The 20,297-nt window shown below is 31.2% G+C and overlaps 2 protein-coding genes across 4 annotated transcripts in view; both read right to left on the bottom strand.

The window, feature by feature from the left end:
* Positions 1 to 20,297, bottom strand: part of LOC114326819 (uncharacterized) — a 672,802-nt gene that overhangs the window by 519,352 nt on the left and 133,153 nt on the right. The gene's annotated exons all lie outside the window — the stretch shown is intronic.
* Positions 998 to 4,449, bottom strand: LOC114326822 (uncharacterized). The gene is made up of 2 exons (XM_028275271.2): positions 4,262 to 4,449; positions 998 to 1,301 (listed from the first exon to the last, which is right to left on the bottom strand). The coding sequence occupies exons 1-2, from the start codon at positions 4,388 to 4,390 to the stop codon at positions 1,176 to 1,178; spliced, it is 255 nt and encodes an 84-aa protein (XP_028131072.2). The 5' UTR covers positions 4,391 to 4,449; the 3' UTR covers positions 998 to 1,175.

The raw sequence follows: 20,297 nt of genomic DNA, 5'->3' as shown, positions 1-20,297 counted from the left end.
GTGGGTTCTCACAAAGAATATAAGATATTCAGTTTAAAACTTTTCGAAAGAACACATATTTTTTTATCCTTATTTATTTGAATTTACTATTAGGAATAACTATTTATCGTTTTACAATTAAATGTAGATTAAATTTATGGTAGGGGAGTCCAAGCGGGGATTTTTGCAGTAACTCGAGCGCGTCAGATTATCATATGGGGAGAAACCTGGTACCCTGTAGATGTACCTCTACCATATATTGGCTCTAAACCCAGGGGAGTTCGTTAAGGGGGCCGAAAAAATCTATCCTTAGAAAAACTCGAAATCGTCAGATTAAGAAAAGGTAAGTTAAATACATGCAAAACAGTGTATATTTCAAAAATCTGACGATTTGGGCGGGGCGTAACGAAATGGGTAAGTCACAAAGTTTCACAAGAAAAAAGCAAATATTTCGCGAAATGAACGATGGATCTAAAAACTAAAAAATACGTGCTCAATATTTGTCAAAAATCTATCGAAGAATACCAAACACGACTCCCCGCGGAGAGGGGGGGTAAATTTAAAATATCCACCGATATTTCGCGAAATAAACATCAGATCGAATAACTGAAAAATACACTTTTATTCAATATGTTTGAAAAATCTATCGAATGGCACCAAACACGACCCCCTACGGAGGTGGAGTAGGGGGTTAATTTAAAATTTTAAATAGGAGCCCCCATTTTTTATTGCAGATTCGGTTCCTTTCGTAAAAATAAGTATCTTTTATTTGAAACATTTTTTTAAATTATGGATAAATGACGCTATAATCGGAAAAAACGATTTATTGGAAATGGAAAATTAAATTAAAAATGGAAAGTTCCCACTAAAATGGAACACTTTACTTAATTTTCTTTGGTTTTAGAACCTACTCTTCACAACCCAATAGGTCCCCAAAACGCTCGAGTGACTGTACATTTAGCATTATTTCCTTCCCTACTATTACGACATCTTTATATTACCAAAAAACCAAAATAAATTTTTGAAAGATTGATTTTAATAACTTTAGCAAATTAACTTTTAATCGATATTAAACAAAAACTATTATTAATTTGCTTGGCGCGTTGAGTGAATTATTTGACAGGCGACAATTTTTAAACTGCTTCATATCAGTTTCAGATTGCTTGCCAGTCGCGAACTGCAGAGGCAATTTGTGACTAGCATTCATCTTCACTTTTTAATACTGTCTCAGGTTCTTCACTGTCATCTGGAACAGCTTCCAATCCCTGGACTTTATAAGGATTTCTGGTAAGCCTTCTGTCTCTTAAGTATTGTAGTCTTTCCTACAATATTAAAAAAATTGCATTTGTTACGTCTAATAGTTACAGTAATTACAACTACTACGACTACTACAAAATAAAAAAAAAGAAGAAGATAGTCTTGAAATATGAATAATAAAGATCTACATCTACAACATGTGGTAAATATTAGGGAGAAATTGATTCTGAATCCGTCGATTAATATATCCACGACTTTATTGGAAAATATTAGTAATCTTGATTAAGAAAACCACTCGATGAATTTCCTTAATCTTGTTACTCCTATTTTAATGAATATAAGAAAATTGATCACCATTATCATAATTGGCTCGATAATCCTAGACGGATCTTGGCCTGCTCGCGAGAAGTCGCACTCCCGTGGATTCCTATTAGCAACTTCCCTCCATCTTCTGACACTTAGAATATTTAGATCTTCTTCCACATCTTCAGTCCAACTTCTATGCCGTCATCCTCTACTTCTTCTGCCCTCTGGATTTGAATTACTTCAATCTCTTCGTGTAATTATATGACATCCTAGTGCCCAAACCATGTTAGTCTCTGCACCTTAATATATTTCACAATATATGGAATTGTGTATAGTTGGTATAATTCAAAGTTATATCTTCGATGAAAGATAATAATTTTCATTTACGACCCCAAAGATCTTTCGAAGTACCTACTTTTCTGTCAAAGACATAAATTCGTCTATCCTCGTTTTAAGATAAAGTCCATGTTTCAGCCTCATATACAAAAACTGGTCTTATTAAGGTCTTGTAAATGTTAAGAGTAAACAGTGGCGATCAACAAGTAGCAACAAAATATAACTTCGGGAGATAGTATCATAAACTTTGGCAACAGTGGTAATCTTTGACATTATCTAAGATTAATATTTTGACAATATCATAGTCGCGCTAAATGGAAGTAATAGAAAACGATTTTATTATTAATAAATAGATATTTATAAAAATAAACCAAAATGGGTGAAAATTTTATGTTAAGATAGGTATTTAGAAAGGTATTTGCATGAAATATCTAATAATAAAACAATAATAAATAATCATTTTTTTTTTGTGAAGCGAAACAAATTTCGATTTTTGCATAATTTTGGCACGGTTTTAATGGACTTTTTATTGGAAGGTTTCACTTTATTTTTCGTTTGATTTACTTTTTCCACTTTGTTAAACTATTGATAATATTTTTAGAATAAAAAATCCTCCTAAAACTTTATATACTCGCATTAGAATTCGAAATATTTTTACGTAAAATATACTTACCTACCTAGATATAACTAAAACTTACAATTAACAGCAATCTATTCTTTCAAAGAGGCCAACAACTTATACAACAACAACAAATATATAATAAATTAACTATCAATAAACACTACTTTCCTATGAAACAACAAAAACGAATTCTTAAATTAACACACTACTGCACTAAACAGATATCGATAAAGATGACAGAACAGATTAGAGAAAATCTGACGCAGGTTTGTCAAAATGACAGTGATTATTTCATTCATAGGAGATTCTGACCAATAGAAAGCTACAGAAATCTGAATTAAATCGATAATTTTTGATAATCTCCCGTCGTTAAGTATATTACGTCAGATGCCCTTCGTTGCTACGAAAAAATACATTCAGTGACATTAATGACAATTAATGTTTTAAAAATTATAAAAGTGATGACTTTCAATCGTCAAATATTTATAAAAAATGTTTGTTTAATGGTACTTACATAAATAAATTACAATAAAATTTTGGTTTTGAACAGTTTTATTCATGAAATAATCGCAACAAATTGCACTCGACCTCTGAAATTAATATAGAATTTTTGCTCTGGCCGGATAGCCCTGGCAGCTAAGGCCATTCAAATGAAGAGAAGAAGAAGAATGTTTGCTCTCGTGACACTTTGACATATTTCACTCGCCTTCGGCTCGTGAAATTAAAACTGTCAAAGTGTAACTCGGGAAAAATTCAACAATTTCAGAGCTCTTGTGCAATTACTACTGATAATTTCTCTATGTTGCCTAATTAGTTATTTAGTTATAATATGTTCGATTTCTTGTTAGAAATAAAAAATTTTAGTAGTTCCAAGATTACACAAAATCTAGGCATGGGATAAAAAAGTTTATTTGAAGAAAGTTTGTTTTCTTCTTAATGGCGGTACAGGCTCCTTTTTTCAATTTTTTATTTAGTTATATTGTAATTTCCACGTACTAACATATTTCTGAAATTGGGCTCTGTACCGCCATTATTTAATATATTACGAATATGTGTGCCAAATATCTCGACAAAATATTCAAAATTAGAGCCGCAATCTTGGAACGCGTTTGTTGCTACCTGTTGATCGCTACTGTAGCCTCTTAAGCTTTACTACACGTTTTAAGTTTTTATTTTTCAGATGTTTTTGAAGACGTGGAAAGCTCTGTTTGCTATGAGTCTTATTACTTTGTCGCTTGTCGTGTTTGTTGTATTTACTAGTGATCCATGTATGAGTTCTTCGACGTGCTCAAAAGTATCGTTATTAATTTGGATTCTCTTTTTAACATTTTGAGTCTTTTTAGTGACCAATATATCGATGCTTCAGAAGTCAAACGGTGTAAGTCAAGTTCTCCCTAAAAAATGACTTATGAGATGTAACACCAAAGAATACACCAACGACAAACAGCTGGTCCTTATTTTTATTTATGAATAACTTATATTATGATAAATAAAGAGGGTATATTTATTTTTAATGGCTCCTCATTTTTTTGCAACTATTTTCACAAACATCTTATCTTTTTTCAAACATTTATTGACTTACACCGATTGGCTTCTGAGGCTGTAGATGTATATTTGGATTTTGCTTCGTTTAGAACAAGTCCTAGTTCACTTGCCTCAACAAACTAGCAATCATGATGCTATCATGATGTTATTAATGTACAAACTATATGAATACAGATTAAAAAAATTAAAAGAAATAAATAGTAGTTGAAATCTCACCTCAAAACTCTCCATTTTTCTTCTAAACATATTTCCTACGACTATATAGTTAAAGTAATAAGCAGACACATGTGGAAATGCCAATGCACCAACTATTATACCTAATGATGGTAAAATTTCAAACCACATATTATTATAATTTTTAGCAATTAGTATTATAATTTTTAATTATATTAACATAACTTCAAACATGACAAGCGTATGTCAAATAAGTGACGTTTATATTTTAATCGCAAATTGACTCGATTAATGTGACGTCATCAGACGATGATTATTTTTAATAGTTATTTATGTAGTCGAGGTCATGAAGCATTTTGGCTCGCAATTTTTACGTCCAGCATGGATTTACTTGAAATTTTCACAGAAGGTAGGGAATAGTCCAAGGATCATTTTTTATATCATGCCGCTGTACGCTAAAACCTTGGGGGTGGTTGCCACCCCATCTCGGGGGGGCCGGAATTTTTTATTACATTTTGACTATGTGAATCGATGTAAAAGGTGATTCTAAGAAAAAAATGTTTTTTACATTTTCTTCGTAATACTAATATTTTTCGAGTTATTCGCGCTTGAAAGTAACAGTTTTTCGATGAAAAAATCGACTTTTTTAGAGGGTTTTTTGAGAATACCTCGAAAAATATGCATTTAATCAAAAAAACTGTAGATATCAAAATTGTACCTTTTAGTAACACAAACCAAATTCTTTTTCTGTGATATCTTTAAGACCAATACAAACCGAGATACGGCATGTTAAAAGTTAGCTTTTTTCGTCAAATGCATAATTTGAAATATTCAAAGGAAAATAACGGAAAAACTTTGCATTTTTCGAGGAAAACTTAAATAGCCTTTTTTAAAGTATACAGTTAGGCCTCTCAAAAAAATAATAATAAAAAGTCTCTAGCCTGAAAATTAGGCGACTTATGATAAAAAAAGTCGGTACCTGCCTTCCCTATGAAAAAATCAGTGAAAACAGTCCCCTAACTACCCTCCTAATTAAAAATTGGTCTTCACCTTTCTGTAATTCCTTTTATATTTGTATTATCAATACACCCAAGATTTTTGACCTATTTAAAAGGCCTAATTTTAGAAAAATTGGAGTTTAAAAAAAAATAATTTTTGGAATTTCCCATTTTTCACCATTTACTTCAAAATATCTCCGAAAATACTGGAGATCCGAAAAAAATTATAGACTACTAAATTGTAGCTTTTTTAATAACTAAAATTCAATTGTGCATATATTTTCAATACAGTGAACAGTTAGCGAGATATAGCTGTTTAAAACCTCTATTTACGAGCAAACACCCCCTTATTCGAGCCCTTTAAACCCACCATAATTAAAAACTAAGGGATCTTACGAAATTTAGTCTACACAGTCATAACTCTTCAAAAATCCAACAAAGTCATTTTTGAATAAACTTTTTATCGCCAAAAATGAAGGAGCTATGTTTATAAAACGAATTTTTTTTTTTTTTTCGAAAAATTCGGATAGTCCGCTTATGGATAATTTTCAATGTATGTATAATACCACAGAACCGGTTCGTATACTGGAAGATGACTAAAAAACTAATTGTATTTGTATTTGTACATATTTGTAAATTCGTATTTTTCCGTAAATAAATGTTTTTGTAATTCTTTAATTCTACTTTTTTTCTGTATAAATCTATTAAAATATCTACTTATAAAAACTGTAATGTTATTAAGGGTGGTTTTTCAGGGTAGAAATATTATGATATTATATCCTAAAGTATAAAAATCATTATTTAACCAATCAAAACCAAATTTTACCCATATTAAAGTTTACAATGTTTTTATATAATTTTTGACAATAAGGGGTAGTTTACACCCCTAAAAATAATCAACCCCCTTAAGCATGATATAGAATATGAAGTACAGAGTGAGATGATCCTAATCCCAAATTTTTATGTAAATCGATGCAAGCCGAAATTATTCTTTTAGAATAAGTAAATTTTTTATATATAGCTCCAACAAGGGTGGTTTCAAGGGTTGAAATATTATGATATTATATCTTTAAGCATAAAACAATCATTATGTAACTAATAAGAAACAAATGTTGACAATATTAAAGTTTAAAATGTTATTTTATAATTTTTTACAATTGGGGGTAGTTTTCACCCTTAAAAAACCAAAAGCGTACAACGGCTCAATATAGAAAATGAACTAGAGGGTGAAATGAGCCTAATCCCAAATTTTTGTTCAAATCGATGCTGGACGAAAGAATTGCGAGATTTTGCCATTTTTTCAGCTTCATTTCCTCGACTAATGATATAAGTGTTAAAAATACAATTTTAAGGCACGCATGTGAAAGTTTGCAGAATGAGCGAAGCGAATTCACATGAGTGCCTTAAAAATGTACTTTTTAACACGTATATCATACAATATTTTTTCTACAAACGTTATAAATTTATAAACTACAATATTTTTGTTAATTGTTGGAACCATGAAACCTACGACCCGTAAAAGGTAGAACTGGTTGTCTACACTCGAGGGGAATGTCTAAAAATTCTTAGCGAAAATATTATACCGTTACATAAACTTGTTTTTTCTACAAATAAACATAAAATTTTTTCTACATAAAACGTGTTAAAAATGCAATAATACAGTTTAAATTAAATTTTAAAAAACCTTTTAAAGCACCTTTTTTAAATTGCGTAAGTTGTACTATTAATATTAATGTTAATAAATGAAATATAAATATTTTGACGTTTCACAATTTTACAATTTACTTTTAACTGCAGTGCCTTAAAAATTTTAAAGCTCTAATGCCTTAAAGTAGCATTTTTAACGCTCCTATGGAGTGCTAAAAATTGCATTTATCTACTCTATCTCATATTATGCATACGTTTTTAGTTTGTGAAAACTGCCATTATAGGTAGCAGTGCGTGAAGGATTTAAAGTGTGCGTGAAGTAACAATGTATTTTAAATGGGGTTTACTTTTTCGCACACTTTCATAACGAGCGATCCACAATTATTGGGATCAAAGCTAGCTGTGCAAAAACTACTTACCTATGTCTTGTTTTAATCTGAATTTATATCATTGGTTTATCAATTAATTTTGATTAACATTATAAAACATAAAAATTCAGTCAAAACCTTTAACACAGAACTTTAATCAAAAATAAAAAGAATTAACAAAACAATAATAAATAAAATAAAACAATATACTATATATTTATGTCCACCACCAACATCTCTACATAACCTAACTTTTCTTAAGTTGACGTACACTGCAAATGTGAGGTAAAGTGGAAAGTATATCTGAATTAAGAATAGACATGCACTGTATAGCTATCTCTGTCGTTATAATGAAATATCCTTAACTCGCGTTGTCATGGTGATGACATTTGAGCAATAAATTACAACAAAAGTTTTGACAGTTTTTTGGTTTGAAAGAAATTAGAATTTTTAAATGTCAAAGTTCTATAAATTGTAGAATAGAAATGAATTCCAGTGACGAAGAGTTACAGTTTTTTTATTTGTTTATCGTAGATAAAATATTGTATGAAACTGTGCGTGAAGTACTTTTTGCGAACTTACGCGATGTATAGCACTCGCTGTCGCTTGTGCTCTAAATTCGCGTGCGTTCGCAAAAAGCATACTTCACGAACTGTTTCATAAATAACTATTTTAACACGGTTGTAGAAAAACCTTATGAAATGAGGCGACCACTGATAGGTGAATCAGGGTACCGTGTGGTGAATCGTCAAAGGGGCAGGAAACTCAATGGGAAATTCTAAACTGTTGAATTCCTGCTTCCCCAAGTTATTTTACATCAAAAGTCATAAGAAACTATTTGTAGAGAATTGAAATCTGTATTGAAAACAACTGTTAATATTGTTCTACGAACAATAATTATTCAAAATTTTGTAAAAATATAATACAATTTTCAGAGAAATACGCCAAAGTTACGCCACACACAGTGTAATAATGTGTAGAGGACTGTATGTAGAGGACTGTATTGAAAATAAACCTTAAAATAATTGTTAAGTATACGAATTAAACACATTCCAAAATTCCAGATACTGTTTTAAAAGTTAGATCAGATAATAAATAATATATACAGGATGTTTCTAAATAAGTGTGACAAACTTTAAGGGGCATTTCTACATAAAAAATAAGAACAGTTTGCTCTATAAACATATGTCCGCAAATGCTTCGTTTCCGAGTGACAGCCACAATTTATCTTGAATATTGATTTTATTCCAAGTATTCCAAGGACCTACAAAGTATTCGAAATAAGTTTGTAAAACTTTACAGGGTGTTTCATTAATAGTTGGAAATATTTTAACTGTAGATTCTTGGGCTCAGAATATTAAGACTTAACCCAAATCACCTAGTCCGAAAATGCTTCCTCAGGGAACTAGAGCTCTTTGAAGATGGCGTTTTTTAATTAGGTTTTTCAAATATCTCCAGAACACTTCTATTTAGAAAAACAACAACTAGTACGCCTATTTACCTTCTAGAAATAAATCAGTTCCAAAATTGCGAAATTCTAGTACCGGTCATAGGCGCCCTTTTGGGTAGAGCTGCGGTTTTTTATCGCATAATTACTTCAGAGAAATAAGGGAAAAAAATATCCTGTTGGTGACACAACCCCCTCCAGGCCAAAACCAAATTTTTTTAGTAGTATGGACATGGACATCTATATTAATAGCCTATATGTTTCCTGCAGCCGATTTTGATGATATACATAGTTATAAACAAATAAAGATCAAAAAACGGTAAATTTTCGCTTTTTTCGTCTATAACCAAAAAGTTAAGTATTTTGAACAAATTTGAGAATGAGAAACTCATAAATCGTATAAAATACTTCAATATGGCGTTTGTTGAATATGTCTATCCTCATTGGTTGCTTAGAAAATTGAAAAATAAATCATAAATTTTGAGTTTTTATAAATATTCATAAATTATGTATAAATTAACTTAGAACGTTCTTATTACACGAAATGCTGAAACTTCTGGTGCTTAAATCATACCCTAAATTTTAAAGCAATTGGTCAAATAGTTTAAAAGGTATTTAATTTGTTTATCCCAAATTAATTTTTTTGCAACGCTATAAGTCAGAAAATAATGAAGTTACACTAATACTTTGGATAGTTTATGAAAGAATAAGATTTATACTATTAATTTAATTTAAAAAAATGACAAAAAATAATTCTAAATACTGCAAAATTATTTTGCAAAAACATGTGAATTAAAAAAAGGGGGGGTAACTTTGTCCCTAATTGTCCTAGGACAATTGTTTTTCTTTTAAAAAGTTATTCTAATTGTTTATAAGTAAGTAAAAAATCTACGTGTTTTGCAAAATAATTTTACACTGTTTAAAATTACTTTTTGTCATTTTTTTAATTAAGTTAATAGTATAAATGTTCTTCGTCCATAAACTGTCAGAAGTCTTACTGTAACCTCATGATTCTCTGACTTAGTGTTTCAAAAAAAATGAATTTGTGATAAACAAATTAAATAACTTTTAAACTATTTGACCAATTGCTTTGAAATTTAAAATATAATTTAAGCACCAGAAGTCTCAGCATTCCATATAATAAGAACGTTCTAAGTTAATTTGTACATAAGTTATGAATATTTATAAAAACTCAAAATTTATGATTTATTTTGCAATTTTCGAAGCAACCAATAACAATAGACATATTCAGCGAACGCCATATTGAAGTTTTTTATAAGATTTATGAGTTTCTTACTCTCAAATTTGTTTAAAATGCTTAACTTTTTGGTTATAGACGAAAAAAGCGAAAATTTACCTTTTTTTGATATTGATTTGTTTATAACTATGTATATCATCAAAATCGGCTGCAGGAAACATGAAGGTTATTAATATAGATGTCCATACTACTAAAAACATTTGGTTTCGGCCTGGAGGGGGATGTGTCACGAGAAAAATCTTATTTCTCTGGACTAAATTTTTTGTCTTCAAATTTTAAGCATTTTTGACGCTGGATTATTAAATTGTGAGATATTCTAGTACTAAAAGGTTTTCTTGCTTGAAGTCGGCAGGATAACACCGTTTTCTAGAAAAATTGATTTAAAAATATTTCGTATTTTTAATTTGAATTTTTTTTTTAATTTCATAAAAAACAGTCTATTTTGCCAACCTAAAGCAAACAGTGGCAGATCTACGCGAAGGGAAAAAGGGGAATTCCCCCCTAACAGGGTCCAAAATTAAAGAACAAAATTGTTGGAACAAAAATATATTAGCTGACATGAAGCTTAAACCACAAACAGACAAATTTAACCCAATATACACGCGAGTTAGGAAAATTAATGGAACTTACTGCAAATCAGTAATTATTTATGTCTTTCATGTAGTTTATGTTTATTGTTTTTTATGTCTTATGGTTGGTGTTTCAGTGGAAGTCCCCCCCCCTCCAAGGCAAATATCTAGATCCGCCACTGAAAGCAAGAGTAACTTTTAGTACTAGAATACCTCATAATTTAATAATATAGTGTCTAAAATGCTTAAAAATTAAAGACACAAAAAATAATGCGATACAGTAACCGTTGACCTACCCAAAACGGACGCCTGTAAACGATACTACAAATTCGCAATTTATGAAATCGATTTATCTCTGAAAGATGAATAATTGGCGCACCAGTTTTCTTTTTTCTAAATAGAAGCGTTCTGGAGGTATTTAAAAAAAAAACTAATTACACGACGCCATCTTCAAAGAGCTCTAGCTCCATTACAAAGCATTTGCGGACTAGGTGATTTGGGTTAAACCTCAATATTTTGAGCCCAGAAATCTACATGTAAAATATTTCCAACTAATAATGAAACACCCTGTATACATTCATGTAGAAACTTATTTCGAATACTTTGTAAGCGTTAAAACGTTTGATTCTTTGCATAAAAACGGCATGTCGCAGAATAAAAATGGAGGATTGATTTTTGATCACAAATTAAAAAAGGAACTCAACAATAATTTTTAATTTGAAATATCTCAGTGGCGTACTATTTTTTTTTCTTTAAAAAATTTCAAGCCATTACTCGTATGCGCGCCAATGGCGAATATAAAATTCTTAAGTGTACGTCCAATATTTTGCAATAACTACCTCTTAAAACCCACCAAATTTAATTTGCATATCGCAACCAATTTTAGAGCAATAAATAAATCGTCAGTTTGTAAGAAAAATTCCAACTCCCCGTATCTCGGAAACGAAGCATTTGCGGACATATGTTTATAAAGCAAACTGTCATTATTTTTTATTCATGTACAATTACCCCTTAAAGTTTGTCACACTTATTTAGAAACACCCTGCATATTTCAATATTTGTAAATATTGTATGCGTTAAACTAGAAGTGATTAATAAATATTTTTATATGAGAAGAATAAAAATAAAAACATTAAAACTGTTGATACTGCTGTGAAACAGAGAAAAAGGCAAATAGAATTCTTTAGTACTTCTTATTTCAATGAATAGTAATCACCTGCAATTTTAAACGCCTTCTATTTACAACTGTGAGATTTTCTCGCAATAATAACTATCTGCTATTGGTAAACAATTACTTATCTAGAAAATATCCACAATTGTAATAACTTCAGCTAAAATAATGATAATAATAGACCAGATCACTTTCCATTGCTTTATTGACCATGAACGGGGCAATGGAGGTCTAGTTTTTACATAACATGTGATCGTGTCAATAATCGAGAAAATTATTTTCTATTCATCACGAAACCAATGCGATTTTATTGATTCTTACGCAATATTTAGTTTATTAGATTAGGAAATCGATAGCGATTTTTTAATATTGATCAGACAAAAGGTATTATTTTTTAATATATATCACACGTGTTTTGATTAAATTAAAAATAGTTTTTATTAAAGATTTACGGCCTTGTATTCGCCTTGGTAATTTAAGTAATCGTGCGAGGATACGTTCGAAAAATGTTTGCTTAAAAGTTCAAAAAAGAAAACGTTTAATATTTTCTTCCGTTTGCAATATTTAATAAAACAGTATGGTATAACTAGACCCAAACCCAGACATCCAAAGTGAAAGTTATCCTCCAACACCAAATTGTTCTATATGGTCTACATAATGTTCACAAAAAAGGCACACCATTTTGAGCGTCGGGTTTGGGGGGTAAGGGGGAGAAATCGGTAAATTCGTAGTTTTTTACGTATTTTGTCAATATTTCTAAAACTATGCGGTTTAGCATGAACAACCTTCTTCTATACAAAAATGTTCTACATTAAATTTTAAATAAAAAGGGTCCGATACATAAACCTTTTAAAATGAATGGTTCCAAAGTTACGGAGGTAGTATAATTGGTCCAAAAAAAGGCCTAACCCAAATATCGAAAGTAAAAGTTACACCAAATTGTTCTACATGGTTCACATATTGTTAAATAAAAAGTTACACTATTTTGAGCGTCCCGTTAGGGGGCGGGGGGATGGGTAAGGAGTCGGTAAATTAGTAGTTTTTTACGTTTTTCGTCAATATTTCTATGCTTTGGCGTAAACAATGTTCTACATATACAAACATGTTCTACATAAAATTTAAAACAAAAAAGTTCCTATACATAATTGTTATAAAATCAACAGTTCCAGAGTTACGGAGGGTGAGAAGTGGAGGTTTTCGATACTTTTTATATTTTTTGGGCAATGTATAATATTACTGATGAATGAAATTTTCTTTAACAGGATTGTGTTTTGTAAATAAAATTTGCTATTTCAGTGGCCGATGGTATGTTAGTGATAAGCCCTTGAAGAAACGTCAACCTCACCACCAAAAATTATCATCAATTGCCCAAAAAACATAAAAAGTGTCGAAAACCTCCACTTTTCACCCTCCGTAACTCTGGAACCGTTGATTTTATAACAATTATGTGTAGGACCTGTTTTTTAAATTTTATGTAGAACATTTTTGTATAGAACATTGTTTACGCTAGAGCATAGTTTTAGAAATATTGACGAAAAACTTAAAAAACGACTAATATACCGTCTTCTCCCCATCTCTCCCCCAAATCGGACGCTCAAAATGGTGTAATTTTTTACTGAACAATATGTGGACCATGTAAAACAATTTGGTGTTGGAGGAAAACTTTTACTTTGGATATTTGTGTTAGGCCTTTTTTTGGACCAATTATACAATACCTTCGTAACTTTGGAACCGTTCATTTTAGAAGGATTATGAATTGGGTCTTTTTTATTTCAAATTTAATGTAGAACATTTTTGTATAAAAGGTTGTTCATGCTAAATCGCATAGTTTTAGAAATATTGACGAAAAACGTAAAAAACTATTTACCGGTTTCTCCCCCTCCTCTCCCCCAAACCCGACGCTCAAAATGGTGTGACTTTTTTCTGAAAATTATGTGGACCATTTAGAAAAATTTGCTATTGGAGGTTAACTTTCACTTAAGACGTCTGGGTTATGCCATCTTTTGGATCAATTGTATCATATTAAAGAGGGATAATACCGATCAGAATATTTAATTAATGTATACATTATCCGGCATCAACACAAGATAGATCACTTGAAAGGAAAAGCACTAAATAATTCCTTCCTTTTTAATTATTGTTTTCACCTATATTCACCTATATTCACCTATATTGCAAAAATGTGAAAACCTTGAATTATTCCTCTGACTGGATTATCCCTCCCCGATGTCCCTCTGACTGTCCGCGATTATAATTCCTCCGTTATTAAAACAGATAGAATGACAAAATGAGGTGTCGAATAAAAGCTTATAACCGCAGGATGATATTAAAGGTGAGAAATTTCACTTCGGGCTTTCGGTTTTAAAGTTGGCAACCGGAAGTACTGTTTTAAAGTCGTTAAAATAGTGCAAGCCATATATTATTATTTGAAGGGGCTTAGCAATATGGGAACAAATATAAATATGCTTCCGTTTTCAGGCCTGTGTGTCCATCTGTGTCTGTCCACGAACGTAACTACTACGTTATTAAAACATATACGGTGATGAGTGCACTAGTAACCGGCAGAATAACGCAAAAGACGGAAAACATAATGCGTTGTAAAATAAAAAGGATGAAACTAGTAGAGATTAGAGTAGAAAATTATCAATAAAAACTTATAAATTTACATTATATTCATACTTTCCCACCTTTAGACGTATCGGAGCCAAACTGTCGCAGGAGAATTTTATATGAGAAACTATGAAACTTTATAAAATTTTGTAAAATTCTCCTGTCACATTGGCAGTTGCCAAACTCATCCGATGTCTAAAGGGGGGAAACTATCAACATAATGTAAATTTATAAGTTAGGATAATGCCTCTACTAATTTCCTCTCTTTTTATTCCACAAATGTATTATGTTTTCCGGAAAAGAGAGGAAAAGCAGTCGGACCAGATGATATTCCTGGGGAAGTATGGAGAGCATTGGGAGAGACAGGAATAAGTTGGCTAGCAGGTCTATTTAATAGAATTATGGAAGTTGGACAAATGCCAGACGAATGGAGAAGCAGTATATTAGTACCTGTCTACAAAAACAAGAGAGACATACAACAATGCACAAACTACAGGGCTATAAAACTACTTAGCCACACCATGAAAATATGGGAGAGAGTAATTGATAGACGGATACGTGAAGAAACCGAAATATCCGATAATCAATTTGGCTTTATGCAGGGCAGATCAACAACAGATGCAATTTTAATTGTAAGGCAACTGATGGAAAAATACAGGAATAAAGAGACCAACGCTCATATGGTATTCATTGATCTTGAGAAAGCATATGATAGTGTTCCTCGAGAGATTCTGTGGTGGGCACTCAATAAGAAAGGATTCCCGGGCGAATATGTAAAGATTGTGAAAAATATGTATGAGGGAGTAACGACTAGTGTTAGAACAGGTGTGGGAGAGACTGATAAATTTCAGGTGAAAGTAGGATTGCACCAAGGCTCGGTGCTTAGTCCTTATTTATTCTCATTAGTTTTGGACCAGATAACAGCGAAACTACAGGGTAGTATTCTATGGTGCCTAATGTATGCTGATGATATAGTGTTAATAGGAATTAGTGAAAGAGACTTAGAACAAAAACTGGAACAGTGGAGACAAGCTCTGTAGGAAAAAGGTTTAAAACTTAGTAGGACAAAAACAGAGTATTTGGAATGTTCATTTAAAGATGGAGTTACTACAAATAAAATGGTATCTTTGGATGGTGAAATGATTGTGAAAAGCAATAGTTTTAAGTACCTAGAATCGGTATTACAGACTAATGGAGAAATAGATGGAGATGCATGCAGTAGAATTAGGGCTGGATGGATGAAGTGGAAAGAAGCGAGTGGTGTGTTGTGTGACAGAAAAATTCCAACGAAGCCGAAGGGAAAATTATATAAAACAGCCATAAGACCGGCTATGATGCACGGAACTGAATGTTGGGCAGTGAAAAAGAAAGAGGAACAACGAATGCATGTGGCGGAAATGAGAATGCTTAGATGGATGAGTGGAGTGACAAAGAAGGATAAAATTAGAAATGAGTATATTAGGGGAAGTCTAGATGTGGCACCAATTGATGCCAAAATGAGAGAGCATAGGTTAAGATGGTTTGGTCATGTTCAACGTCGAGACGTTAATCACCCAATACGAAGAATAGCTGAAGTGCAGATTCCTGGAAGGAGTAGGAGAGGAAGACCAACGAAGACCTGGGGGGAGACGATAAGGCAGGACATGTTGGTAAATGGGATTAACATTGATATGACCCAAGATAGAATTGTGTGGAGAAATGCAATTAGGGAAGCCGACCCCGCATAGGGATAAGGCAAAGAGAATGATAAATGTATTATGTTTTCCGACTTTTCATCACTGTATAATCATAAATTAAGTGTTCAATGAGATCTTATAACCTAAAGATTGGATTAAATGTGAGAAATTTGACATCAGACTTTAGGTTGCAGAGATGCAACCGGAAATAATGTTTTAAAGTCGCATTAAACAGTCAAAGTAGAGATGCAGTCTTAGTAAGATGAGAATAAATAATATACTTTTAAAATAGAAGTAGGTTGAATGCTCGAATATATGGAATGTATAGGAATAAAAGGTAGATTTCGAGCATATAGTTTAATCAAATCTTGCCCAAGTATACTTTCGCTAACTTAGCATCATCAGCGGCATTTCGTCAAAACAGGAAGATATCCCAGCAAAATGTAGATAACATTTGTATGGCAAGAAAGTAATTTAAAAAATTTTGCAACTAACAAATAACATTAAACACACACTGGACGAACGACAAACTTTAAAAAGACAACCACATGCAATGGCGACAGTAAAATTCTCGCGCTATAGTTTTCATAATAAATTACGAGGGAAAACCAGGAAAGAACCTCGGGATACTATCCCGACATCGTAAGTATTAAGTCTCACTTTAGTTTACTCTCAAAACTAATACCAAATTCTGACCTTAATATGTACATGTGTTATTTTAAATTTTAAATAATATTAAAAATACATAGATATATAAACAATAATAAAATATAAAATATGTACTAACTCGATATGTTATTGACTTACTAATCCTGGTATTTCTTTCTATTGACTTCCTCTCTTAGTATGGGTAACCACATCCTACTGCATTCTACCGAGGAATTTGCGACACAATTGGTTTCATGTAGCATAATTAAAGCCGCTTCTTTGATTTTTCTTTTTTACTATCTGTTTCTTTCAAGACTATACTTGAATCTCTCCACTGAACTCTATGTTCATTATCTCATGCGTGTTGACATATTTAAGATCTATCAAATTCTCTATTTTTAATATAAGACTGATGTTTACTTATTCTAACGTTTAATGGTCTTGATGTTTCACCTAAATAAAATTGTTCGCATTCACAAGGTATTTTATAAATACAATTCTTTGTTCTTTCTTGTTCACTGTTAGGTTTAGTTTTAGATAGAAAGTCGCTAAAGTTGACTGACTCTTTGAGATTTTAGCAACAAAACTCTTCCATATAGAATCTTCGTCAATATCTGAATCATTAGTAGTGGCAGAGTAATCAGGTGAAATTGACAATCCAACCATCATCTATTATAATTTTTTACAGTGAAGTACTTGAGAATGGGTGAATTCACTTGTTATGATTATTTTCAGTTTTTAGGATCATGTAACACTACTATGGAAGTGTGTGAGTGACATGTTGGTATATTAGTTTTAATATCGAACTGGTTCTCCAGAGTACTTTTCCGACAACAAAACGTAGACAACATTTAGTTGCTAAAAATCTGAATGTAAGATTGTATAAATCTCCCAAGAAAATGACGAGAACTTTCACCAATTACTTCTTCACAATAATCTAGGCTGGCTGACGAAAAGTTGATGCCTGACAAGATTTTTTACATTATTTGAAAATCTTTTAAAGTTTTTTGGTAGTAAAGATGAAAATTTGAGAGAAACTTGATTAAAAAGAAAAGCAGATTTTATTATGGTGAACTTGCAGTTGCAAGGTGACAGTTTAAATTCAATAAAAACACAGTTGATCATTTCAGCTTTTCTTGCCAGATTGAACTGATGAAGCAAAACATTGGGAGAATTTTCCCAATTCTGCAATTTGTTCCAGATAACCTGACAGAAAAGTGTTTCAATCTATGGCCAGTATTTGGATGACATCATTAACCAAGGGGATTTGAGATTATATCTAATGCCAAATTTTGATAATTTCTTAGTAAACCATCAATTTCATCTCCCCCATTAAGGGGATGGGTACGTAGTTTCGGCTCTAATGCTATTTTGAAAAATTAAAACGCAGAATGAAAGATTCCGTTCATACCGAGGGCAGAAAGTCCCTGAAAACTTCTGTAATGTTTATTTTAATAAGTTACAGGGGTGAAAAACTAAGAGAAAATGTAGTGTGATTTTTAATTTCAAAATCTCGTTCAAAAGAAATTTTAAATTTATTCTAACGGACTTTCGGCCCTCTATAATAACTTAGTCTTTCATTCTGCGTCTAAATTTTTTAAAAATATTTATTAATCTTTTCAGGATTTGAAAAAAATGGACACCATGTCCGTGGTGTTATTTTCCAAATCGAACATTCGTAATCTTTGTCATACAACGCACTAAGTTAAATAGAATATGATGACAAGACAGTGACAATTTTAAATATTTGACATGGCATCGGGAATATTTTGAGTTGTTCATTAAATATTATTAATAGTGTATTTGATAAATAATTGATTTAAGACGTGAACTTAATAAGTTAATGTTTGTTATTTATGGACGATCCAAGCAGAGAATTGACCAAGATATATTCTATGATCGAAGTATTTTGTTGTTAAATATGTTCAAAATTGTAAGCGTTCCATAGTAACAATATATTATTAACCTTCCGATGACCAACCTTTTTTTGTTACACGGATGACCAAGGGGGGAAAATGACCCCTGGTCAAAAATGTCAAAAATGACAATTAACAAAAAAATGAAGTTTCTTTTTCTTTTTTTTTTCTTTTTTTTTTGTTATTTTTATTTTTATTTTTTTATGGCATGGACTTTATGTCATTCAGCCAGTCACAACATGAGTATTAGTGTCATGTGTAGTATAGTGTCACGTATACACATATGTGTGTATGTTGAGTAATTGTCTTGTTACTTTGCAAAGTCGACGTCATTAGCGTAAAACTACTTGGAATTGCACATAATAGACGGTATTTTACTAAACATCAAATTCAGAATATATTTTTTACTCGTAAAATATAGGGAATTTTTTTTATTTCAAATTATGAGGATATCTAGAATGATATTAAAGTCAAATAAAAAAATAATGAGTTAAAAATTGAAAATACTTTTGGATTTATTAAAGAAAAACATACGCTGGGGTCACAATTTCCCCCGCTTGGTCATCCGAAAGTTAAATAATCACTTTATCACTTTTTCTCTTTTCTCGATTGAGTATTAGTTTTTGTTGTACAGTATATAAATTATTACAATCACTGAATACATAATTAGTGAAAAAATTTTCATATCTATTAACTAAACTAATAATTTGCAATTATACAAGTAACAGTTATCCAAGAACATTCAAAAGCCATTTCTTTAAAGTTAATGATGACATTGTCAAGTAATGTTTACATATCCATACCAGTGAGAACTTTACTACACCTAATTTGCCGTGTAAAGACAGAAAAAGTAGGGATAGCCGTAAAATATTTGCGAATTATGTACCGATGGACTTAAATTTTTATATGTAAATTTAGAAATGTTAGAAATTTAAAGTTTTTTTAAAGTGAATAGCAGGGGGTCAATTTAAAATTGAAAAACATGACAAGGAGTCTACGAGAGGAAAAAGTTTGGAAATCTCTAACCTATTTCAACTAACTAGTTTTGATGGGAAATAAGCCACAATTTTACTAAAAAAATGATTTTATTAACGTTTCGACGCCCAAATCGGGTGTCTTTGTTGATTTGGGCGTCGAAACGTTAATAAAATCATTTTTTTAGTCGCTTATTTCCCATCAAAACTAGTTAGTTGCAAAAATGCCACAAGAAAATAGCTTCAGAACAACATGAAAAAACCTATTTTAAGTACTAAAAAATAGCTCAAGAATATGATTTTCTCGTACTACTACCCATAAGGTACTGAAATATTACAAATTGAATCCCTACCAAATACAACTGGTACAAGAAATAAATTAAGGTATTCTAAGTAGGCGACTACAGCTTTGTGATATTATGATAATAATGATTATGATATGAGAAAATAAATGAGGGATATAGAATCAAAACCCGCTTTCTCCAAAATTTTCGTTTTTTACAAATCGCCAAAAACTTGTAAAAAACAAGCCATTAGAGTTATCACATGTATTTAAGTTTCATATTATAGAACTTAATAACCATAGAAATTTATATTACATAATGAGTGAAATTCAACTGTCGTCAATAATTAAATAATTTGCATTTTGATTTGGAAAAAGCGAGTTTTGAAGCAAACTTTTGGAGAAAGCAAGTTTTGAAACAAACTCTTTAGGAGAAAGCAAGTTTTGAAACAATTTCCTTTTTTGGAGATGGAATTTTACAACTTTTGTTTTTTTTGCCGATTTTAATAGAAT

Source organism: Diabrotica virgifera, chromosome 7, assembly GCF_917563875.1.
Source record: "Diabrotica virgifera virgifera chromosome 7, PGI_DIABVI_V3a".
NCBI lineage: Eukaryota > Metazoa > Arthropoda > Insecta > Coleoptera > Chrysomelidae > Diabrotica > Diabrotica virgifera.
The sequence above is the reverse complement of the archived record's forward strand: the minus strand, read 5'-3'. Positions and strand labels throughout refer to the sequence as shown.